General features: G+C 43.8%; 2 protein-coding genes across 4 annotated transcripts in view; both read right to left on the reverse strand.

The window, feature by feature from the left end:
* Window positions 1–439: 439 nt before the first annotated feature.
* LOC116814740 (olfactory receptor 5J3-like) lies at window positions 440–1357 on the reverse strand. The gene has a single exon (XM_032762561.1). It carries the CDS (start codon window positions 1355–1357, stop codon window positions 440–442), a length of 918 nt encoding a protein of 305 aa, XP_032618452.1.
* A 6487-nt stretch (window positions 1358–7844) lies between these two features.
* Window positions 7845–26753, reverse strand: part of CTTNBP2NL (CTTNBP2 N-terminal like) — a 44052-nt gene continuing 25143 nt past the window's right edge. For all 3 annotated transcript variants that reach the window (XM_032762564.2, XM_075064814.1, XM_032762563.2), the window contains exons 3-5: window positions 14865–15095; window positions 11353–11460; window positions 7845–10438 (exon numbers count right to left, since the gene is read on the reverse strand). In XM_032762564.2, the coding sequence (XP_032618455.1) occupies window positions 8966–10438; window positions 11353–11460; window positions 14865–15095 (1812 nt within the window). In that variant the 3' untranslated portion in view covers window positions 7845–8965. The remainder of the gene's footprint in view (window positions 10439–11352; window positions 11461–14864; window positions 15096–26753) is intronic.

Here is a 26753-nt window from a genome sequence, read left to right on the forward strand (position 1 = left end):
TCTCCATGTTCACCTCCCTTTATTTAATTGTTCAGTGATTTGGGTGGGGGAGGGGGCTGTGGGAACTGAGATAATTGGTGTGACAAATGGAAATAATTACAGTCTGAGCATCTTCTCTTTAGATCAGCTGCTAAGTTAACCAATATAGTTCAAAAAACAGCGGAAGAAGCAGGGGGAGATGCCTATATTGCAGAAATCACATATCAGTACATAAAGGAGAAGCTGTAACACAGTTACTAGACACTGTTTTTCAAGGGAAATGGCGCCTTCCTTCATTATCTGGCTCAAGTTTCATTTGCACGTTGTTTTCTCCTGTAAGTCACATGATGACAGAAATTTCTGCACAATGACTTAATGAGTGAGAACTAGCTCATACCTGCACTCCAGTACTGATCAGAAAAACCAGTCCCCACATTTACATCCAGCGAGGAATAATTTTCTAGTGTATTATCCTCCTCAGGGTGTCCTTCACTTCCTTGTTCCTCAGGCTGTAGATCAGGGGCTTCATCACGGGGATCACAAGGGTATCGGGCACGGCCACCATTTTCTCCCAGTCCACTGAACTGCCAGATGAGGGTTGTAAATATGTAAAGCTCAGGGTCCCATATAACAAGGAAACGACAGTCAGGTGGGAGGCGCAGGTGGAGAAGGCTTTGTGCCTTCCTGTCATGGAGCAGATCCTCAGGATGGCAAAGATGATGTAAATGTAGGAGATGAGGATGGTGAAAATGGTGCCTATTGTTTCAATGTCTGCAAAGATGAAATGCACTCGCTTATTGATACGAAAGTCAGAGCAGGAGATTTCTTGGAGTGGGCGACTATGGCAGAAGAAACGATCGAGGACACTGGAGTAGCTGAAGGACAGACTGAATTCACTACACGTATGCACAGTGGCATTGACACAGGCGCTTAGGGAAGAGCCAGCCACCAGCTGGAAGCAGACTCTCTTGGATATGATGACATAATAAAGCAATGGGTTGCAGATGGCCACAAAGCGATCGTAGGCCGTCACAGCCAGGAGGCAAAGCTCATTGCTGGCACAGGAGAAGAGAAAAAACTGAACCACACACCCAGGGAAAGAAATGTCTTTACTTGTCACTAGGGAACTGAGCATTGCCTTGGGGGCAACCACAGAGGAGCAGACAACATCTAAGAGGGACAAGTTGCTGAGGAAAAAGTACACGGAGCTGTGGAGGTGGGAGTCAACGCTAATCAGCACAATCATCCAGGCATTTCCCACCAGGGTGCAGAAATAAATGGCAAAGAAGAACACAAAGACGATGTTTTGCAACTTTAGGCTGTCAGTTATTCCCTGGAAAATGAAGCCAGGCACTCTGGTGCAGTTTGCGGGAGCCATTTCTCCTGTCACTGTGCTCTGCGTCAAAGAAGAGGCAGAGAAGGGGATAGAAGCAGTGGGTCCCACAACAAAAAAATCTGATGTACAGTGAAGCCAAACGGCAAAAATTAAGATGTCTGTACACTAATGCGAGAAGCCTAGGTAACAAAATGGAGGAACTAGAGCTACTGGTGCAGGAAATGAAACCAGATATTATAGGGCTAACAGAAACATGGTGGAATAGTAGTCATGACTGGAGTACAGGTATTGAAGGCTATGTGCTCTTTAGGAAAGACAGAGTTAAAGGCAAAGGTGGTGGAGTAGCATTGTATATCAATGATGAAGTTAACTAGCCCCACAGAAAAACATCCATCTGTCTAGTGTCTACCTGTGTGTCCCCGAACACAGAGAACTTAAGTGACCCGCCCAGAGTCCCACATGGAGTCAGTGGCAGAATTGGAAATGGAACCCAGATCTTGAGTTCCAGGCCTGTGCTGAACCACACGAGCACCTTTTTTCCTAGTGAACATGATATGTGTAGCTGGAGGAGGAGCAATGAGAGACAGGACAATACCTCTTAACTTAAAAGGTAAACTGCTATCCCATTTAGTGCTGTTGCTTGGTGCGTAAGGCATATTAACCTCTTTTTTCACCACAAGGGGGTATAAGCGAGCTGCTCTAGTGCCCGCAGAAGCTAATTACCTATACAGGCTAGGGGGGCTCTCTCAACAATTTTTTTTTTCTGGTGGCCTCAGTGCTGCTGCCATCACCACCTCTTGCTGGTGGCTGCTCTGACAATTTTTTCCTAAAATTCCTGACAATTTTTTCTTAAAATTCCTAATTAACTTTTGGAAAAACAAATATGCACCTAGACATGTCAAAATAATTGTGATTTAGATTTTTGCAGACTCAATAATAAAAATGTGCTGTTGTCTCTGTTGTCTGCTCCTAAACAGACACACAAATAAGGTGCTTTACATGGGTGGTTTTTTTTTTTTTTTTTTAGGACTTGCTAGCTAGTAAATCTGCTACTGTGAAAAGTGATACTTGTATATTTGTTAATCACTTTTCACAGATTTACTCAGCCCTGGCAAGCTGAGGGACAAATTAAGCCCTGGATGGGGGAGGTGGGTAGGGAGGGGTGTGTGTTTGGGGGGGGGTGGGGCTGGAGGTGGCAGCAGGGGCCGGGGTGACATGTGGGAGAGGTGAGCCCAAACCCCTTGTGGCTGGGGGATGGAGCCCACAGTCACATGGCCAGAGCCTGCTGCCTGCCACCCTAGGACTGAAGCCCAAAACCTGAACCCCCACCACCCACCTGCTCTGGAAAGTGAGGATTCGGGAACTCTTCTGCAGTGTTTGTAGTTTCAGAAAGGGGCAGGGACCAGGCTCAGCTGGCAGCCCTGGGGGAGGGCCTGCTGCTTCAACCTGGTTCTTAATCACCACCCAGGAGGTTGTGGCTGCAAGATTAGCCCCTGGTGGCTGCATGCGGCTGCAATGGCTGCATCTGAGAGAGTGCCAGTGCCACTCAGCTACCAGGGGTGAGTTAAAATGGGAGATGAATAGGAGCCTTGTCTGTCAGAGAAACTGACTCATTGCTTCTCCCTGGCAGAAAATGGCTGCAAGCAGGAACCAAGGGCCGGGTCTGGAACCTGGGAGCCACACTGTTGCAGCAGGAGAGGTAGGTTGAGTTAAGTAGATTTCCAAGTTTGGGTTAAAGCCACATGATGTCAGGAGGCAGCTGAAACTCAAAACACCCTTTTGATCTTTAAAAAAGGGTTTGTGGGCATTCCAGGCAGGGGTGAGGGCCCTGAGCATCCCAGCCCCACCCCCACTAGGGAGAGTGTCAAACACTGGTTTAGCAACTCTCACTGGTGAATGGGCAGGGCTCTCCCCTCCCAGGCCTTGGCACCAAGGAGTGGATGAGGCTCGTTATGGGGAGGAAATAGCACTGGTAGAGTGGCTGCTATCCTAACTGTACTGGGGTGGGGCCAATGTGGGGAGACTCCTTATGAGCAACTCTTTCCCAAGCCTATAAAGAGAGCAGAGCACAGAGCTGCTTCCCAGGCTGCAAAACCTGCTCACTGGGGCCTGATGCAAAGATAAGAAAGTGACTAAGCAAACATGAGGAGCATCTCTAGAGCACTCCTGGAGGCTGGGCTAGGGGCAGCTGGAGCAGGAAAGGCCCAAACACACAAGGTCTTCGGAGCAGAGGCCATCTTTTGGCTGTGCTGGGCTCTTCACATATGCAGTAGAGCCCAGTCCCTGTTTGGGGATGGGTACTACTGCCTCACTAGTCACCAGGTTAAATGAAATGAAAGGGAGGGAAGAGGTGAGTTTGCACTGCAGCTTTGATGGAGAAATCTCCCCATTTGCTCAGTACAGCCTCCAAATTACTTGCATGAGAAGCACTTCTTGCTAATACCTGTGAAGTGTAAATATCAAATTAAAAGGTTACCTAGGATGGCAGCTTTCATTCCAAAGGAGAGCCAAGTGTCAAACAGCGAAATAGACATGGCGGTGGAGTGCTGCTATATCACTTCAGTGTGTTGCTCTGGAGAGGGGTTTATTTCAGTGCATCAAAGAATCATTCATCCAGTGGAAGCTGCAGAGGGAATTTAGGTCAGCAGAATGCAAATACGCGATCTGGAACCTTACCAGGATGCTGGGTTCACACCCTGTCCATGCTACAAGATGCAGGAGCATTAGTACAGCAGCACTTAGCCCTAGAAATACTCAGATCTATCAAATGCTAGAGGGGTATTGAAAGGGACAGGGCATGTGGATTTACTTTAGCGTGACCAGATGTCCCAGTTTTATAGGGACAGTCCTGATTTTTGGGTCTTTTTCTTATATAGGCTATTTCCGCCCCCCGTCCCAATTTTTCACACTTGCTGTCTGGTCACCCTAATTGACTTTTAAATGTCACCCGAAAGATACCACCTCCAGGAGCAGAGGGTGTCCTAACGTATTACACTGCAGTGCAGTGGAAGGGGTGCCTGCAGAATTCCTGCTGCTTGCCAGCTGTATTTATACCAGGCCTGCCCAGCCACCTGGATCATTCCCAAGTACTCTCAGGCCAGAGGCTGCTGAACTGATGGGATCACAAGGCAAGGTGACCCTGGCAGAGCTGGTCAATGGTGATAATGCTACTGTGGCCATCTTGCACCCATGAGACACTAGTAACTGGAGATTCTGGCTCCCAAGATTTAGAACAACTTTCCATCTTACACGAAGGTACACTTTGTAAGAGCAATACTGGACCTGAGGCACAGCAGCAGTATTCCACCCATGTTGACAGCATTGTCCAGTCAAGAGGGCACTGGGCTGGCAGGTAGTCCCAGTTCTGCCATTGACCAGCTGTGTGACCTGGGGTGAGTCACTGACCCAACATATTGTCTCTGTATATTGTAAGCTGTTTGGGATGGGGATGGTCTTTAGCTGTGTGCTTGTCCCTAGATGTTAATATAATAGAAATAACCCACCCAGGAGAGCCTGTTTCTAGAGGACGTACATAGCTACAATGCTTTAAAATGTCACTCTTGGGTGTTAGTCAAGGCAGAAATAGCAATGAACCAACAGTCTGTAAGAGAAGAGTTAATTATTAGGCAAGTGATGGCAAAATATGGCTTTTAATAAGCCAGCATAAACAAGCACTGAAAAATGACAACTAGAGGAGCATGTGTGGTTCAGTGGCACAATTCTCACAGTGCATGTGGGAGACTCCTAGGTTCAATTCCTGGCCAATGCAGAGCTGAGTTTTTCGGTTGGGGGAGGAGGAGAGAAGGGTTATTGTGACATGGGGGACTGGTGTGCCGGACACTGCACACAGCTTTGCATAAACACTGAACAGCTGACTACCCTCTAATTCCTGCTCTCTATTTTAAACAAAAGAAGTTGCCCTCCAAGCCAACGTTAAGTGTCTATAATGATGTAAAAGCCCATTATTAAATAATGCCTGGCATCTCTCCAGCCTTTGGAATAAGGTCTCATTTACAACTTGCCATGTCAAAACGCACTTGCAACTTCATGTAAAACTTAAATGGACTCCAAAGCATCCAAATCCTGCAGAGCAGATTTAGGAATGTTTTCCCCAGGTGTAACTTTCCAAAATGACCTAAGAAAAACCATGGATTTCATACCCATGTCTAATTAGCATAGCTCACAGTAACTCTTGTATTTAAGGCAAGCATTAAGTATAGAAATACTCAATATGCTGGTTGGTTGTTAATAGAATTGAACAGAAATGAAACCCACAGAGATCAAGCCATCCTACTAGATGCAAAGATGACACGTTAAGTGTCTTCAGGAGACGTAAAATTGCTGTAGTGTGTACTTTAGGCAGTAAGATCCTTTTAGTTTGGGGAGTCACAATCTTCCAAGTGTCTCTGCTGCACAAGCAGGAGGCTCCAGGACGTCTTCCTTTTGTTAGTGTGTAACGTAAAAAAAAGGCATTAATGATAAGAGACAGCTTGATTATCCCCAGGTGGCATTTACAGGCACACATCAGGCCATGAGAGCTTAGAACAAATCTTAAAAATATTTTCTTGCACAATAGTCAGATCTTAAAAATAAAATACTTTATTGATAGTATGAACGTTTAACATGTTTAATGCTGTCAGCTATAAAAATGATTAAAGACTTCAATTTGGTACATTTGGCTTTACAAATTTACAAATGTTAATGAATACTATTCATTTTGCACTTTATTATAACCCCATCAGCCGGTGACAAAGCTCTGCAGCAATGTCTGCTTAAACTCAGACATGAATCATAGAAGTAAGTTTTAATTGCTTCCAGACACAGAATCTACATCAAAAATTTAAATACGAACCCTAAATTTCTTATTGGATTAGCTGAATCCATTTTAATAGTTGTGCTTAGTTGAAGATAGGCTACTAGCAAAAATACACATTTTCTCTTGCATCCCCCCTCCCCATATTACATTACAGAAGAAACACAGTATTCAGTGCATTTCCTAAGAAATAAACTTCACTATAGTATATATCTCTCTATAGAGTCATCATAAAGAAATGGTATAGCACCACTTAAGATTAGGGTAAAAGCAAGAAAACAGGTTAGAGCAGTTGTTGGAATGATACTCTAGCTAAAAATCCATTCACCCATCAGTTTTCAGCTGTTACTCTTATCAGGAGAAAAATTTGCTGTGTTAAGATCACACTTTAAATGTGCTTTCCCACGAGTCTCTATCTATTTAGCTATAGGGTGCTACTATTTTTCTTACTCTTGGTGTATGGACAATTAAATAGGAACTATGGTGCTTATATCTACTTAGAAGTTCATAAAAACAAATCTAACCATCTCCATTGCATGATACCAAAGACTATCATATGGGTCATTTTTCAGCTTGGAAAAGAGACAACTAAGGTGTGCGTGTGTGTGGGATGGAGAGATGATAGAGGTCTATAAAATCATGACTGGTATGGAGTCAAGTGTTGTTGACTCCTTGTAATACAAGAATTAAGGGTCACCAAATAAAATTACTTGGCAGCAGGTTTAAAACAAACACAGGAAGTATTTTTTTCACACAATGCAGTCAGTCTGTGGAACTCTTTGCCTGGGGATGTTGTGAAGGCAACAACTATAAGAGGGTTCAAAAAAGAACTAGGTAAATTCATGGAGGACAGGTCCATCGATGGCTATTAGCCAGGCTGGACAGGGATGGTGTCCCTAGCCTCTGTTTGCCAGAAGCTGGCAATAGGGGATGGATCACTTGGTTACCTGTTCTGTTCATTCCCTCTGGAGGAACCTGACATTGGCCACTTTCAGAAGACAGGATACTGGGCTAGATGGACCTTTGGGCTAACCAAGTCTGGCTGTTCTTATGTGTGGGGGTAGACAAGGGTTGGCTAGGACACCATCTACTAATGCAGTTCAAGAATTCTAATGTCCTATGAAGTAGGTCTCTTCCAGCTCTGAGTCTTATTATATCCTGTATAGGAGTGCATCCTCCCAACCACTGCAGGAATCTTTCCTAAAATAAAGGATCAAGTGCTTTGTTTAGTTGTGCGCTGAATAATTAAAACAGAGGAGCAAGCACCCAACTTGTAGGCAGAAGGGCTAAAAATGGGCCAACATCAAGCAGCAAAACTGATTTCTAAGTTTAGGATCAGAGTCTCGTAATCTGTGCCACTTGGCATTTGGGATACACACTCATTCAGGCTCGATTCCAGGCTGTAACCCTGATCTGTTCTATTTATCTTGTTACATTTAGTGTCCATTACTGTAGTGTCTTCACACACTAGACGGGGCTGTCCTATTTGAATGTGAGTAGCACAGGTTTGCAGTGAGGTCTGTAGACTCACCATGTAATTCACAGGACAAGGAAAAATTATTGAATCTGTTGCAAACTGAAGTGCAAAAGTCAGGCAGATGTTTTTTTCTAATAAAAAAAACACAACAACCTACTCTTGTTTTATAATCTTAAAGAGTATTTCTACCTTTTTCTTTATGAATTATGGAGAATTCAATAATATAACCAGACAGAGTAATATGCATTGTGTATGTAACATGTACATCGGTGCATCTATCTATACATATATGCATATTTATATATGAAAGTTAATAATTTGGTTCCACAGCTGCAGCCAATGAGGCTCGCAGGATTCTACAGCAAACTGCTCAGTAAAATCTCAGTCTGACATACAGTATTGTTACAAAGTGAGCAACTTAAGTTATTGCTTTTGATTATTAGTAAAGATCCCATCTTACTGTATAGAATGACTAGCGATTTCTTTTCAAGTAATAGCAAGATCCTTATCTCACAAGTTCTACACATACACACCCAACAGTAGATTGCCTGAAGAAGTTTAAAATCAAAGGTGAAGAACCAGGAATGAATCCTTAGTCACTTAACCTACAGCGAGACACCAATGTGAGAAATTAATGAACTGCAGGAAACTACCACGCTGTTTAATGCTGTCACTGGTTTTGGACAACTCCAGTGGAAAAGAGAAGGGATTGGGTTGCACAGAGCTAAACACAAGGACCAAAATCTGCCCTACCACACTCATGTGCATCTCCTCTGATGTCAACAGGAGCTATATCCTAACATGACAGGGCAAAACTGGGGCCACCTTTGAAAGATTTCCATTCTGTAGCACATTGTTTACAAACTTGATTTAAGAACAATTGGAAAGGATTAAAAACCAGTGATTTAAACATCCATGATTCATAGAAGAGCTGTTATTTCTGCGGTTAGATGGTCCCTTTGTTTTCTACAGAAAACCAAATTCATATCACAGGCTTAGTTCAGGCACTTTTTATACAGTGTTCATCTGGAATAAAAATCTGCACAAGTGATTTCTGCATAAATTAAAATGCTTCAGCCCCATTATAGTTTGCTAGTCAGCTCCCAGCACATTTTCTTCCCTCCTTGTTTCATTTGACTGCTGACATGAGACACCCTTAGGGACTACCTTACAGCTCTATAGTTAAGGTTTGTACATCAATATAAAAATTTCCTACCTATTTCTAAAAAGAAAGTACACTAAAGGTATTATACAGACACATTCTGCTACTACCCAAATAAATAACATGGAGTGGATAAAACAGTGTCTCTTAGCTCTAGGATGCTAAGCCATGGAATGCTACATTCACATTTCCTAAAGACTAGCTATTAGTTGGCAACAGTATGTCAATGTCTTTACCGTTTGCTACTACAGCATTGTTAGAGCAGCTACTGGCCAAGTCCATGGTGGCACCAAGAGAGGATGCCTGGGAAGGGGTTTTGGTTAGTGGGGTAGGAGTCGCCGGGGACTGAGCCAGGCCAGGTTTCTTTGGAGGAATAGGTGGAGGATTCCCTCTTTCTGCTCTAGGGATTGTTGGGGATTTAATTCCAGGAGACAATGGGCTCAGCGGGCTAGAAACTTTGCCTGGGCTGGACTCGCTTTTTGGACTCACAGCGTTTGCCAGATTCCGATAGTCTGTGCCAAAGGGCGAGCTATTCGGAGAGACTGGCTTTATGGGTCCCTGCTGACTGGTGAATCTGGAAAGAACCTGAGTGACTGTGTTGCGGGCTAACTGTTTGGCAGCGGAGTTGTCTGCAAGGGTAGGAGACAAATCCCTCGATGGTGGGCTCTGCACGCCACTCGACTGATGGTCCTGATCAGCTTGGGACTGGAATTTGTGTCTGGCAGCATGGAAACGTTGGTTGATCCCCACCTGATAGGACGACTGGTAACCAGGGCTGTTTCCTGAAGCTCCTACCAAACGTTTAGTCAGAACTGGGGACGAGCATGGAGAAGATGTCAGAGATGAGGCAGCTGTGCTGCTGGGAGAGAGAGACGTCCCACCAGAAGGAAGCTGTGGGATCATATACACAGGAGATTCTGTTCTTACAGGGGAACTTCCATTCTCAACTGGACTTTCTGGGACTGGACCAATGGGCTTCTCTCTCAGCAGTGCCTGGTTTTCTGCTATGTCTGTCTGCACTAACTCACCCCTTGTTTGCATGTCTGTGTCACAGTGCCCATTTGCTTTAGCATAGGGATGGGTAGGTGTGGCAGGGCTGGGAAGGGCCATGTGTGCAGTTATGCCCGTATTGCCCAGATTGGTTCTGTCTGCCTGGGAACTTTCTGTCTGGCAAGACACAGACCTCACCAGTGGGCTCTCCGTTTCTACACCTCTGGACATCATTGAAGGGTTTTGCTGTGAGTGCTCAGCAGGGCTGGTGCCCTGGCAAGGAACCTCCAGTTCTTTCAGGGCTTTTTTCAGGCTCTCCACCTCTTCCTTGAGTGCCTTTGTCCGGTTCTCTTCTCGGTTCAGCTTGGCTCTCAGCTGTTCTCTTTCAATGTCGAACTCGGAGAGCTGCTTTTCCACTTGTGCCTCCATCTGCAAACTCCGCTTCTTCTTGGAGGCCAGCTCCTCCTCCAGCTGGCTCACTTTGCTTCTCTCTTTCTCCAGTTTCAAGCTCAGCTCCCCTGCCTTCTGTCCCTCTTCCACTACCTTGGCTGTGGCTTTCTTGCACTCCAGCACAAGCATGGAGGACAGCTGCTTGTGGCGTGCCCTCTCTTCCTCCAACTGGCTTGACAGCTTCTTCTGCTCTTTTTCAAATTTTTTCACTTGGGTCCTTTCGAATTCCAGCTGGAAAAGAAGACAGAAGGGTTCTCAGAAGGAACTAAAAAGCCTCCCATATGCAAATGAGGTAACTTTCAATACCTCAAAGAACTAACGTGGTTGAGCTGCAGATCAGATTTCCTTATCTACTGGAGCTCATCATCCTATATTTTGCAGCAACAGAGGGCCTCATTAACACCAAACAAAGAAGCATGGGTCCCTGTTCCACTTTAGGTGTCTGTGAGGTCACCAACTCTTGCATGGCTAACAGATCAAATCAGTTCTTGGCATGTACATGTAACATTAGCATTAGTGTACCACTTCATTTAGTCACTGATGGAAAATTTTCAGTTGCTTACTTTTAGTGTAATATACACCAACGGTCTAGCATACAGAAGTTTCCCTCTTACTGGTTCTGCCTCCCCACCCCCTATTAAGCTGCTTTACAATACCATAGAAACATTTATGGAGGTCTAAAGTCTAATGCTATAGCTTTCTATTGTCCTTGTGTTACAGATAAAGCATTAACATGAATCTGCATTACTGTGGCTCTCTGAACAAAAGTATACCCATTCTTCCCCCTACTAGTTCGGGAGTTCTGCACAGTATCAGAAAGCCACAGGGTGTGACTCAGATTGTTTTGCCTTTATATTCAGCCTGCTTCCTGAGATCTTCTCTGTTTTAAGGCTGAAACAAGCTTTCTTAGCCTGTGAACATTTTAATCCATTTCACACATGGAAAACTGGGTAGGACAAGCTGGTATTTTACATGTGGTTGACAAAAGCCAGGAAACGTAGAGAGTCTTATCCTTAATATTTATTTGATATTCAGGTACAATTAGACAGATATTCTGCTTCATCACCCAGACTTAGTATATCTGTGTGTTCTGAGAGTATTCAGCTTTCTGTGGGGAAGGCTAATTATTAACTTCCAAGGCGCACCTGCTGAGTCAGCCGCTCCCGCTCCTTCTCCAACATGTAGGTGACATCATCTCCTTCAGCAGTGTCCTGGGCATGCCGCTGCCTCTCTTCCTCAAGATCCAGTATCACCTTCCAAACACAGACACTTTATTCATCTTTTTATAGAAAAGCATTTATGCACATGCTCAGAAAGGTGTTGTGTAAGAATATAAATTAGAAACCCATTCTTCATGTGCCCTTATTTTAGCCTTCAATAGATAATTTGTATGTTTGTCTCCAGGTTGTAACGCAGCTTTAAAAAGTATTTTCCTCACAGAATTTCCATTTTATGTATTATTGTTTGGCTGGTGCCTGAGATTGTATTAATGACCTTGTCAGTAAATCCTAACACCAGCAGCACATACACAGCCTCATCAGTATGTTTTTAGATATTGGTTCAAGGGAAATGTGCATTATGATATGCATTTTTCACTCCTGGGGGAATTCTGCACCACTACACATGCACAGAATTTATATCTCCCACAGATCTGTTTGCTTCCCTGCAGAAAAATGGGAAATAAAGGGAAGCCACAAGAGCAGTCATGTGACCCTCCCTAGCAGTATGTTTTGGGTGTCCAGGGCAGCTGGCAGAGAGGTAAATCACTGTGGGGTGGGAGACAGGACTGGGGAAGACCTGGCTGGTGGCTCCTACCCTGTGCCAGGCTCAGCTGCTAGCCCTGGCTGGGCTGGGGAGGACAGGACTTCCTCTTCCCTTGCATGGCAGCTGGGGTGGGACCAGACTCACTGTGTTCTTCCTTGTTTCCTATGGGGGATTTTCTTGGTTTTCCTATGGTTTGCATGCAGAGGGGGTGGGACTTAAACCCATACCACCTTGGGAAACTAACAAGGTGATGGGAGAGAGAGAGAGAGTTTGTTGTTACAGAGGACCGGCAAGGGAACTTGGGACCCCAGCTGCAGAAAGCTCTGTAATCTGCACCCCCCTCCATTGTTCCTCAGTTGCAGGGGGAGGGATCCCTGTACAGGGAGCTGCTCCACCATCTGCCCAACCACCATGCAGTCAGACCCCATCATACCCAGACCCTCCCACTGAGCCTCACACTCACATCCCCTCCCCCACTCCCCCAGCTGAGCCCCTCTCCCCCTGTACCTGGACCACCCAGATGAGCCAGCCCACCAAGCCCCAACCAGCTGCACCTGAACCCCCACCACCCCAGTATCTGGATGCCCTGCAGAGTCCCTTTACCATTGCACTCAGATTGCCCCTCTCAGAACCCTCTCAACTCACACCTGGATTCCCCCACACTAAGCCCCTCCACACTTGTATCCTGCCCACACCTGCGGCAGAGGGGCAGGGCCCTGGGGTGTTTCTGGGACAAGCCCGGTCCTTGCGCTGTGTCAGGGTAAGGTGCAGCCTCACTGCTGAGTCTGTGTCCTGGGGGAGGAGCTGCACAGTGATCTCCCACTGCCATGCTGGAGCCTCAACATGAATTTTACAAATAGAATTTGCAGAATTTTTACATTTTTGGCATAGAATGACAGCAAAGGTACTCCTGAGGTGTCCCGGAAGAGATTTGAAGCTGGCAGCACAAATATTTAAGTCAGATTTGACAAAACAAGTTTATTTTAAAATAACTCTAATTTGTTCTAACACTTGAAACAAAACTGCCTCTATAAGGACCAGTCAAGAAGCGCCTTCAAATTCTACACTGAATTACAATAACTGAGATTCCATTAATTCAGCAGAAAAGTCAACATACAAACTTCCCAGTCGGATACTGCAACTCTGCAGTATGTCATGACCAGTTCTCCCAAACCCATTCACCAACAACTGAGCATTTACTCAATCCTTCTGACAAAGTCAGTTTCTAGACATCTTGCACAAACATATCTGTGCGCCTTATGGGGAAGGGCTAATTTGGTTTTAAAAAGTGATTATAGCCAAATATATGGCTCAAAAAGTGAAGTAATGTTTCCTATTTATTCTTTCAATGACTTACATGTCAAATTACTTAGGAAGTGGAGCAAAGATTACTTCCAAATGTCTTCTCTACACACCATGCCTCAAATCTAAAAGTCAAGCTGCTTTCTGCCTTTTACACTGATGTAGTGAATATTCTGCAATCAGAACCGCTTCAGACAATGGTGGCATTAATGTAAAAGACAGAATAGAATCCAGCTCGCTGTCTCATAGCTAATACAGGAATAAAAACTTACTTTGAGTCTTACAGGCCAACATCATTAACTAGATACAATGGGCCCATTTTTTTCTCTCTTACTTCCAAAGGGATTAGACCTATTTGCATGAGTGCTATGACCAAGGTTTACAGAATGAGGCCACAGCAAGAAGTGACCTTGTTGAGAGGGAGCCATTTTTGGATAATGGCTTTTAGTCCAGACCAGACATTAGACAAAAAAATTTGTATCTACTAATTTTGTTGCCGCTTCCCTTATTTTACTGTTTGCAGGGACTACACTGGTAGCAAATATTGGTTTGACTTTGTTTGAAGAAGAAAAAAAAAAAAAAACCCAACTGGTTGACACCTTTCCAAAAGGTCTGAACTCTGCAAACTAAGTACACTGAAGGGCAAATAAATTTAAGAATCGTGAGATTCCAATGAGTCCAGGTCAGTGGAAGTTCTTGTTTGTCTTCATACTTATGTGCAGCTTTCCACTGTAAGCCAGATAAGCACAGCTCTGGAGAGGTGTGGCCTCCAAAGAGAGCATGGCCAGGGCTTTTACTGAGTGTGCCCTTACTATGCATTCATGCCAGTTTGGGAGATGGTTAAGTGATATTAAAAATACCTAATAGGCATGAAAAATAGCCCTTGTTAAACAATATTTTTGGAGGAAAAAATGCGTACATGTATTATAAAAGTCTATAAGGAGAAGCTGCATTTCCACTAGTACCTACCAACCAATTCTATTTCTCTTTTAAATAAGCAAATATAGACTATTCAGTTAACCCATAGGCATAGGTCAGTGCTGCTGTGAATTGGCAAAGCTTTCTGTGTGATGCCATGTAAATGAAGAATTTTTTTTATATGTTTAGTTCATACTATACTTCCCAATCTGAGTAAGCTATTTCCTCCCTATATTTTCCACAGATCTCTCATTAATAGAACAGCAGCACATGTACCTTGGTATTTAGAATAGACAATCTTTACTAACTGTACAATATTGACCAATTAATGCTTTTTAAAGCCACAAAGTAGGACTGTTTAGCAACGACAGGAACTCCTTTTGCATTTAACTTTCACACTTTACCACGCTAAAGGGATAGCTCAGTGGTTTGAGCATTGGCCTGCTAAACCCAGGGTTGTGAGCTCAACCCTTGAGGGGGCCACTTAGGGATCTGGGGCAAAATCAGTGCTTGGTCCTGCTAGTGAAGGCAGGGGGCTGGACTCAATGACCTTTCGGGGTCCCTTCCAGTTCTATGAGATAGGTATATCTCCATATATATATATATATATATATAAAAACACGTTCCCAAAAGTACATTATTTTTAGTGAGTTGTATAGAAATTAAAACCTACCTTTCTGTGCCTGCTTTCTGCAGCAGCTAGTTGAGAGAGCATTCTTTCCTGCATATTCTTGCAATGTTTCATCACTACTTTTAGGATGGACAAAGGATTGGAGCAAACTGGTTGCTTTTCGCCATGATTTCCCACCTTCAGCATCTCAAAATCTCTCTGCAGAGCCATTAATGGGTCACTGATGTTGTACTTTCCATAGCGTTCTTCAATGAAAGTGTTTCTGTGCTGGGCCTGAAACATATAAATATGTATTTCAATTTATTAAAAGGTGGTAACTGAAGAATCATATGGAAATTGACAAATCATTTCTAGATAGAACAAATACCCCATCGTATTTTATCTCTGAGGTGTAGATGTCCCTGCTGCTTGGCAGCAAGTTGTGATACAGACCTAGTTATCTGCTGGAGGGATAAAAGTATCTAGCATTGCATTGTTTTTCCTGATGAAAGGTGCTGGGTTAACAGTCCCAGGGAGCTCTACTAATCCATAGGATAGATCGACTAGAAGCTGGGGCAAGCAATATAGCAAGCTTCTTCACAATGACTGCACACAGACATCTAAATGGGCGATTAGTGCAGCTTCCATGGCCTATTTAGTCCTTGCCATCTCTGCTGATGCTGAAAACAAGAGGGCCCATAAAGGTCATGGCTTTTGTGGCAAACGCACTAGTCCTTTGAGACCTGGACATAGTCCAAACAACCTATTTCACAGCCCACAAAAAGCTATCAAATGGCCACAGCGCACACAGTCAATGTTTAACCAACTTTACATCCTTATGCATCTGGTAGACCTCAGAAAAAAATCCTTCCCCCAAACAGTTAAATTTCATGAGGTTTTATTTTTAAATTGTTGCTTGAAATTGCATCAGAATTTTTTGACAATTCGCCTCCCTCTGCCCCCCGGTTGGATTTACACCCAGAGTATAGAAGAGGCACCAGTGTCCAACGATCAATTCCAGGACTAGCCAGTTTTCCAACAAATAATCTTCTAACTGAGGCCTTGTCTACACTGGCACTTTACAGTGCTGCAACTTTCTCGCTCAGAGGTGTGAAAAAATACACCCCATGAGCACTGTAAAGTGGCAGTGTAGGCAGTGCACCAGTGACAGCACTTTAACGTTGCTAGTGAAGACATGCCCTGAATGAGGAGCCATCAATCCTTTAATAGGAATTTTACATAAAGGGGACGACTTGCACGTCTCTAAGGGTACGTCTACACTGCACGATTATTTCGAATTAGCTTAAACCGATATTACAAAACAGATCTAATAAAATCGGTTTAGCGCGTCCACAGTGGGAGTCTCCGGAAATCGATTGTTTGCGTCCATGGTCCAAAGCTACCATCGATTTCAGGAGCGGTGCACTGTGGTAGCTGTTCCTCTACTCTCCATAGTCCCACTTCCGTGTTGAGAGCACAGTGCTGGGGCAGAAAACACTGCCCCGGGTGGTGCTGGGTACGTCTACCCCCTCCCTTTTGTGACGCGAGACAACCCTTGGCGCCTTTTTCGCGGAGTGCATTGAGCAAACGCCATAGCACAGCAATCTTTCCCTTTTTTTTTTGTTACACGTGTGGTGGGGGGAAATAAACTGAGGAGCTGTTCCCTGACGACGCCAGACACTGTGTTTGAACCTACAGACATTGGGAGCTCAGCCAAGAATGCATTTATAATTTTCAGAGACTGCTGTGGACTGTGGGATAGCTGGAGTCCCTCAGTACCCCTCCCTCCCTCATGAGCGTCCATTATGATCTCTGGCTTCCCGTTACGCTTGTACACAGCGTGTGTTCCTGGAGTTTTTTTATTCAACGGTTTGGCATTTCTCGTGTTCTGTAACGGGCTGCATCACCAGATTCGTCTCCCCATACAGCGATCGAACTCGTATCTCCCGTACGGTCTATGCGTGGAGCTCTTTTCGTGCTGATCAGAGCTCCACGCTGGGCAAGCAGGAAATGTCTTCAAAAGTTCGCGGGGCTTTTCCTGTTTACCTGCCCGCTGCATCCGAGTTCAGATTGCTGTCCAGAGCGGTCAGTGGCTGCACTCTGGATGCCACCGGATAGGCCAATAACGTCGATTTCCGTCCACATGACCCTAATCGAGTTATCACTATCGAATTTAGCGCTACTCCTCTCGTTTGGGAGGAGTTCCGAGAATCGATGTTAGGCGCCGTTTAACTCGATATTAATGACGACGTCGTGTGAACGGATACAGCGTTAAATCGGTATATCGGCCATTAAACCGATTTAAAGTCGCAGTGTAGACCTGGCCTAACTGTGGTGGTATAGTTTGAAGTTAATACAGAGCAGCCATGGGGTGAGGAATGTTTTAAGGTTTTTGTTTGTTTGTTTTCTTTTTGAGTGCCACATGAAGTGTCGATTTCTGAATATGTTTATTTTACCAATTACCATGCCTAGCGAATCATTTTAAAAGATCAAAACTGATCACCACCACAAGATACAGGAAGAGAAGCTAGTTTCACAAGATACATGGCAATGTGGTACCAGGGACGACATGGGGATAGGGTCTGAAAGTACAAATTAAGCACAAAACTCTGTCACACTGCAAACCATATATAAGTGAGCCAACGTGCAGACCCAAAAGCATGAGATTTCCATCTCTATTTTCCTTCCTGCTAGAATCATTTCAGTTGAAGCTACTGATTTCCATTTTTGCTTTCCCCAACAGGAAGCCACATGCAAGAAAAGGAAATCCAGCTCCAAATGCCAATGTCTTTTCACTGTAATTAAAATGCCAAAGAAACAAGAAGATGATCAATTAAAGGATTCTTTTCAACTGAAGAACCAAGGACCTCCTCTCCCCATAATGACCCCCAAAGTTTGCTCATGTTAACTGAAACCAGGTCAAGGTCAAAGCTTCTTGTTTTGTAAAATTCACTGAACTGTGTTCCCCTCTAAATGAATGTGGTTTAGTGGCTGGAACAGGAGATTGGGTATCTGAACTCCTAGGTTCCATTCCTAGCTCTGCCACTGAAATGTTTTGTAACTTTGACCAAGTCTCTTCACCTCACTTTGTCTCAGCTTCCCCTCATATACGAAATAGGGTTTGTCTCCTAAGTTTATCTAAGCAGGAGTATGTTCCATCCACCAGTGACAAAGAAGAAAAAATAAAGAAGTGGGACAACTGCAGACTTTGAAACCTGTCCTGACAAAGCTTTTGCCCCTCAGCAGCAAAGGTTTCACTAGCATTCATAAAGTCTCAAAAGTCCTCAGATGCAAGGTATCAGAGGTGCTGAAAAGATACTACTGCTTTACCAGCTCCAGAACGCAACCACTGGCAAGGGAAGATGTGCCCTTTTCTAACATCGTGTACTATACTGATGCTCCCAACACTTCTCCTGCTCCACTGAGAAAGGATGCAAAAAAAAAAAAAAAAAAAGGGTTCATAGCCTGAGTTTTCAACAAATGCCCGTGCTGGTCTGTCCCTACAATTTGTGGTATGTATGGGAAAAAAGTGAGGCACATCCAAGCACAGATTCAGAGAACACAAAAGCTCTCTACATAGGGAAATTCCACTTCACCAATTATGTCATGTTTTGACTCATAATCAACACCATTTGCTCACTCTGGGACAGAGATACTGAAAGAATCACTATTCCAAACAAACAGAACTCAATGGAGCAAATGTAAACAAGGAGGCCTTTTATGAACAGTTTCTGCATCCAAGGACAAAGGAAGGAAATATTCTTTTCAACTTTGTAACAAACTGTGGTGGTCATGAATTTGCTTAACTACTAAAGTTCAAGCACCAGCTTGAAAAGGTTGAACGTTACAGACAGCATTGGACAACTGAATACTGAAGATTTATCCGAGGACTGAAGTGTGTAGGAACAACAATAATCCCAAAGATGACAACTTCTCTATATACACAAATTACCCCCTAAAAGGAGTGAGTGAGCATCATGATGTTACTGTTTATAGCTTAAAAGCATCTGATCTTAAGCACGGATAACAACAAAGACCCAATAGGTCTTCCAGTGTCTCTTCATGGAGCTTACGAAGTCTTTACAAGTAACTCAGTGTCTGACTTCATTAGACTTTTCACTGGTTCTGAAATCTAAAAGGCGGCTTTTAACGCAGTAAATGTCCTCACAAGCATTACCTCAACCACAACAAAGATTTTAGAAGAGCTTGTTCAGTGGGACTAACTAGCAAGTTGGCACACTGCTCTGAACTCATCCTCTGATTAAATCCCAACCTCCTACACACAAACCACAAATACCTTTCGCAGCTGCTGTCTCCACTGTACTGGAACAAGCACACTAGCTAAACACCACTAAAAAGTATCAGAGCCACCACACAATACATTCAGCATGCTACAGTATCCACACACCAACTACTGAGATTAAGAGAGCCAGCAAGTCTCAGGTCTCTGGTGTCCCAAAACCTCTTACAAGGAAAGACAGTAAATACTCAGTCCTCCCTGACCGAGATTTAATAATTTAGTGATGTTTCACTGGAAGAGCAATTTTGTGTGTCCTCCTGGATTTCTTGGCTGTAATATCATAAGTACATCCACATTAGGCAATTATAGAATTTCACTCCAACAATAACCTATAAATCTATAACTGGTCAGCAAACAAGTTCGTAAAATTCTTTCACCTAGGTACAGACTAAATGAAACAAAGCATCACAAACAGCCTAATCATCCAACAGCCATTTCTTTCAATGACAGACCCGAATTAAGAAGCCCAGCACACTTGGTATCCTATAAAAAATAAAACTTGGAACCAACCATTGCACCACAGAATGTGTTTGTCGGGCACCATGTTGCCTCTTCCCACTGCTTTGAACATTTACTAAAAAAGTTCAAAAGAAAATACATAATGCACAAGGAACAAGTTTAAAAAAATGTAAAGCTACATACACAAACACCCTCCTCTGTTAAGAATTAGAATCAAAGGCACATGATTTCAATTGCAGAATAATGAGCAACTGCAGGCATAAAACAAAAACAAAAGGTGTGTGGTGGTGGTGAGGGGAAAAACGCTCAGAGCTGAGATTTTCAAAAGCACTCAGTGGCCTAACTTTGCTCTGACTGAAGTCCATAGGAGTTTCACCATTGACTTCAGTGGAAAACAGGCCAATGCTGAGCACTTTTGAAAATCTCACCCCAAATGCTCCCATTTCAAGATACAGTGCTAGGATGTAAATGCTTCAAAACACAAACCTGGCATTCAGTGTAGCAAACATACCAATCAGAGGACATGCCTTAGGGTTATCAGTTTCGGACTGGATACATTTAAACCAGTGTTTCTCAGTGACTGGTCAGTGGACCGGTGCTGGTCCCTGAGATTGCCCTGACACAGGTTAGGAAGGCAGCAAGCTGGTCCCTGGTATCAAAAAGGTTGAGATACACTGATCTAGACTCCCTAGAACCACATGTATAAACCTGACTCAGGGGCAACTCAGTCCTTCATCCTTCCAAGGTTACCAGAGTATCATGCATTTTCCTGGGTATAGGGCTGTTAAGCAAGACCTTTAAACAAACAAACAAAAAAATCTTGCCTGCTTTTTGCAAACAGTAAAAGGTCATCTGGGCAATTTTAAGAGTAAGGGTCCCCTAGTGCCCTTGGCCAAAATTTTCCCTCTCCAGATTCTGCAGTGTGTTGAGAGCTGGTTGGTTGCTGCCCACCATCCCAGAAGTGAGTGAATTTCACTGGTCCTGTTCTGTACGTTCTTTGCAAAGCACTGTGGGATCCACAGAGAGAGAAGTCACTACATAAAAATAAGATTGTTACAGTTTTCTAGACTGAGGTCTGGTCTACACTACGCGTTTAAACCAAATTTAGCAGCGTTAAACCGATTTAACCCTGCACCCGTCCACACAACAAGGCCCTTTATATCGATAAAGAGGGCTCTTTAAACCGGTTTCTGTACTCCTCCCCGACAAGAGGAGTAGCGCTGAAATTGGTATTGCCATGTTGGATTAGGGACAAAGCCTTAGGTTAATTCAAAAAGGACTGGATACATTTTAAACAGTGTTTCTCAAGTGAGTGGTTCAGTGGACACGGGGTCTGGTCCTCTGAGAATCAGTGCCCTGACACAGGTTAGGAAGTGCAGCAAGTGTCCTGGTATCAGGTTCGAGATACACTGATCAGATCCTTAGAACCCACATGTATAGCAAAACCTGCATCAGGGCAACTTCGTTCCTTCATCCTTCAAGTTAGCACGGAGTATCATGCTTGTTCCAGCTAGCAAGCCTTTAAACAAACAACAAACAAATCTCTGCCTGCTTTTTTTCGGCAAACAGTAAAAGGGTCATCTGTGGCAATTTAAGAGTAAGGGTCCACTTATGTGCCTTGGCACCAATTGTTCCGCTCTCTCAGAATTCTGCAGTGTGTTGAGAGACTGTTGGTTGCTGCCCCATCGCATCCAGAGTGAAGTGAATTTTCACTGGTCCTGTTCTGTGTATTTTGCAAAGCACTGTGGGGATCGCACCTAGAGAGAGAAGTCACTTACATAAAAATCAGATTGATACAGTTTTCTAAGACTGAGGTTGTACACTACACTACGCGTTTAAACCAAATTTAGCCGATGCGTTTAAACGCATTTTTTTTAACCCTGCAGCCCCGTCCACACAGAGCAAGGCCTTTATATCGAATAAAGAGGGCTCTTTAACACCGGTTTCTGTACTGCATTCCCGCGACACAGAGGAAGCAGCGCTGAATTGGGTATTCACATGAGTGGATGGAAGGGGTACATCCGTGGCCCATTAAAGCGCAAAAATCACGACAGTATCTACCACAACGTTATCGGACAGTTATTCGTCCCTATTACACTCTACGCGACCCTTCTGGAAAGCAATGTTGAACTTGGATGCCTGGCCATGTAGAGCAGAAAATGCCCCGGCAAACTTTTGAAATTCATTATACCCTGTTTGCCCAGGCGTGGAGCTCTGGATACTTCAGCGACAATGACAGCAGGACCATGCGCAGGGTCCCAGCAATCTCACAAAGAGCTCAACAGCATGGACACGATGAGATTCGATCGAATCCGTGATATGGGCGAGACAAATCCTTTTATCAGAGCCTTCCGTTACAGGAAGATGGAAATAGCCAAACATTTGAAAAAATCTCCAGAGCGCGTGATACCAGAGTCACTAGCACATGACGTGTCGTGCAATGCCATAAAAGAAAGCAAAGAATCAGAATGGAACGGCCTACATTGGAGGGAGGGAGGGGCGTAGCCGGAGGACTCTCCAGTATCCCACAGTCCCGGCAAGTCGCTCCGAAAAGCATTTGCATTTTGACTGAGCTCTCCACGGCACCAATGCCTCTAAAGGTGGAGCACCACCGGTCCTGGCGTGGTTAAGGCTATATCTCGTCAATTTAACCGCCCTCATAAGCCCGCATCCCCCGTGAAAAGAAAAGGGAAAACAATGATATATTAATATATATATATATATACCGTTAAATTCTCTTGCATGCTGCCGCTAGAAGGTGTGTCCCGCGGTGCTCCTGCCTACTGAACACGGCAGCATCCTCATCCTCTCCTCTATCCCACGGTGGCAGACGGTACAGTGCAGAAGGCATTAGTAAGCCGTACAGATCACCCCATAAGTCACCTGGCCTGCTTGCCTCCTAGGGAGGTTTGGCTGGGAACTATGTGGCGTATAAAATTAAGGATGAACTCCCGGTCAGTCCCGAGCAGATGGAGTAGAAAAGGCTGGTTAACCCTTACTTGTTCTTCATCATACAGAATGAGAGGGGGGCTGAGGCGACATGCAGCCTCCCCCCATTCAACTGCTCATGTCCTAAAGAAAAGACTCTAGTATGCCTATGAACTATCGAGCAGGAAGATGGTTAGAGCAATAGTTGGCAAGCGAGGATCTGGGCTCATATCACCACCGCTCCCACCACACTGTTTAATGTCCTGCCTTTGGGCTGATCATGGCGCCGGGGGGGCGCCACATTGGAGGGTTTTTTTTCGGTTACTGAGAGTGTCTCCACCCTTCATTTTATCTTCATCTAAAATATCAGTGTTTCCTTAATTTCCTGGCTAGGTTACTTCTTAAACTTCATCACAAAATGGGGGACACTGTAACCGTAAGCAGACGTCTCTTAGGAGGGTTAGGGGAGGATGGAAAGCAATGGGTGGGTTGAGATTGCAATTGGGGCAACCACCTAACGAATGGCAGCAGCTCATCATTTCTGCGAGATCTGACACGAGAGCTGTGCTTCTCTGGTTCTCTGTACACTGGTTCTACTAGTACACTTGCGCCATAAGTTCTAGGCAAGGACTGGACCTAATTATTAGATAAACATAAAGGGGGATTTTGCACATCGAGGAACGTCATTTCGCCATATGATGTCTTTAGGCCCTGCTGACCTCATGCAAGGCGAGCCAGTAGCCACACCATGACAGCGTAGCAGACGTACGGGACAGACTGTATAAACCGTCAATCATCTAACGAATTACAATGGCACAGCAGTTGGTAAACACAGAACGACTGTAACCCGTCATTCACACCAATTTACAATGGCACAATCGACCGCAGATGGTCATGAACACTGCAACCTTGCGATCTCTGCTACCTCACTCGCAACAGCAATGACTGCTGGCTTGTGTAGCACTTGTGCAGTATCACTCTGTCGCGGCATCCAGTCATACGGTGACAGTGACAAAAGCAAACGGCCACGTCCACTGGTTTGCCATGAATATACCGTGCTGCCAGGTGTAGCGAGATCCAGCGGAAAAAGCCGCAAATGATTTGTCGCCGCTTGCTTTTCAGTCGGGTAGGGGAACCGAAAAATGAGTGATAGTGACATCTTTACCTCAGAAATCACCCGGGGAAAACCTGTTTTTTGCACCATCGTGCATTGGGATCTCAACCCAGAATTCCAATGGGCGGGGGAGACTGCGGGAACTATGGGATAGCTACGGGATAGCTACCCACAGTGCAACGCTCCGGAAATCAACGCTAGCCTCAGTACATGCACGCACACCGCCAAATTATTGTGCTTAGTGTGGCCGCGTGCACTCGACTTTATACAATCTGTTTTACAAAACCGGTTTATGTAAAATCAGACTAATCTCGTAGTGTAGACATACTCTTAGGGAGAGTATGCATAACATATGGCTTTGCCACTTGAGAGATGCGGCCCTAACACTGCCTTCTGTGTACTAGTGTGTATTTTAGTTTTATACATAAGCATGCACACATCTGGGTATCTTTATGAACATAAACACATAAGTAAGCCATACCAAATTAAATACAGTAGCCTTTTCAGAATTAATAGCATTTTTGACACTCATTCCACACAGCAATGACTCTTTGTTGATCCTGTTAAATGACTTACAGCTGTTGGAGGACAGGGAAAAAAGATATCTACGCAGAATACAGAATGAAACGTCACCCTAACACTCTAATAAGTGAAAGGGCTGAAACAATAAAGATAAGTAAGGCATGACTAGTAAGTGGCACAGAATAAAAGTTTTCAGGACATATTTTAGGTAGAAAAGTTAGAGCTGGTTAAAAACAAAGGGAGCGAGACTTTCAAAACTCAATATAGATAACATTTCCATGAGTGTTGCTTTAACATTCCAATAAACGCAATTTAAAATGTAAGCATCTCCCTGCACAGCTGGAAACCCCGACATTACAGCTTTGAGCCCATACATGAGAACAAGAGTGATATTCTCTAGAAACAAACATGAAACTGGCTAGTCTGTATAAACTATCAAATTGAAAAAGCAAACAGCAAGAATAGCACCAAGCTGGCGTTTTAAAGTTATTTTGGTTGTAGTCATTTAAGGGGGATTGTTTCAGAGGCACAAATGGGACTTGGGTACCTAACTCCCTTTTGTGCCTTTGAAAGTTTTCCCCCAAAAGTGTTACTAATACATCTTCTCCTTGACAACATCCCTTTATTATAGAAGCAGATTCCTTAATCAATTTTACAGTCTTGTCTATACTTCTCTAATCACATGGCTCCTGTCTAGCATGGAATCAGAAGCAAACTCTTTTTCCACAGAAGTGGACTGTGTGTTAATTTACACTGATGGGGACCCAGCGGGAGGGGAGACACAAAAATACCCAACCTCCCTGCAAAAGAAAAAAACAACAACCCTCTCTTTCTCTCTCTCTCTCTCTCTCTTTTCAGTAAGAGTTAGGGCAGTAGTTCTCAAACTCTTTTACTGGTGACCCCTTTCACAAAGGAAGCCTCTGAGTGAGACCCCCCCATAAATTAAAAACACTTTTTAATATATTTATCACTATTATAAATGATGGCGGCAAAGCTGGGTTTGGGGTGGAGACTGACAACTTGTGAACCCCTGTATAATAACCTCATGACCCTCTGACAAGTCCCGACCTCCAGTTTGACAACCCGAGTTAGGGACAGATATCCTGGAATACTATCTTGTAGATGCAATCAATAGCATTATCTCCTGTCCCCACCATCCCTCTTTCTCCCTCCCCTCCCACCAACACATACACACATAAATACTCCACCCTGTTTATAAACTTTCCTAAGTGTATATACTTTTGTATCCAAATATGTATGATCAGAGCTTAAGAGACCGCTGTGAGGAAGAGGAAGGAAAAGGGAGTGCTGTTAGATAAATGTGCTGCCAGTGGTTTAAATGAATCACAGGAAAAAACTAATGGATTGATTTTTTGAATAGATAAAGGGGAAAAATCCTCAATTGTTTCTGAAGCACTACAAAACATGAGTAAATCAAACCCAACTACAGTTGTGTGGGAACATTTAAAGGATCCAAGGACTGGAAAGGCTTTCAATAAATTAAAAAAAGTGCAAGTCCAGCTGGCCCACTTGTTTTGATAGACAAGCTATTTTATCTTTTTCAATTGAATCCAACCCTGTAGTGGTTACACACTACCACAACAGAAACTCAGAAATAAATTCCAGCTTCAAAATTGTATTAACACTTCTAATATTATAAGCACTTCTGAAAAAATGTACTCCTAGCTCATTTCTCTCCAGGAAAAGCTTTACAGAAAGTTTTCATCTGGCTCCACAAGGCATTAAGAAGGGTCCCTCTCTCCTTTGTCAGTGTAACTTAACACCCAGTCCATTTATGTGGAAACAAACAAAATCAAAACCACCAAACAAAAACAAAAACACGGTGTGGTGTGTTATTTATATATGATTTTTGTGAGGCCTGAAACGATCCACAAAGTCACATTTTTCTCCTGCTTTCAGGCATCATAATGCGGTACATTTTGTTGAATCAAGCTGGGGTGGTTTATTTCCTGTCTGGGAAAGAACAAGAAGTTCCTCCTTGTTACTTTGTGAGCAATTAATGATTTTCCTGAACTGGAATGACCAAATGAAACTAAGCTACCATTTGATAGTTCTCTCAAATCTAACCATCATCATACAAATATAAGTCAGCTAGGCATAAATATTTAACCATATATGTGTAGGTAACACAAAAAAAAATAACTAAACATACCATACCCCCAAAGGTACAACACCCACCCACTCTCAAGAAATATATATTTATGAGTTTACAAAACATGTCAATTGTTTCAGCACGATGCACTAGCAAATACAAACTCTACAGAAAGATTATAATTGCTACTTTCAGTCTGTTGCACAGGTGACACCACTGGAAATATGGCTGAACAGATAAATCTTGCACAGAAAATTTTCATCTTAATTCCTCTAAAATGAAATTGTGATGCAGGCTGTGCATGAAATGACACAAAGCTGGGAGTTATCTGTTGGCTTACGTCACTGAGTGCATTTGCTCTTTTAGTTTAATGACACAGCCATTCACCTGGACAACTGACTACAATGTACTCAGTTCCCAACCACTGTCTCCTTTTAATGTGGAAGTTGTTACTGGGGTTTGCATATTTATGTTAAGTAAATATGCAAACTCAAAAAATAACTTAAGTTGACTGTC

This window comes from Chelonoidis abingdonii, chromosome 4, assembly GCF_003597395.2.
Source record: "Chelonoidis abingdonii isolate Lonesome George chromosome 4, CheloAbing_2.0, whole genome shotgun sequence".
NCBI lineage: Eukaryota > Metazoa > Chordata > Testudines > Testudinidae > Chelonoidis > Chelonoidis abingdonii.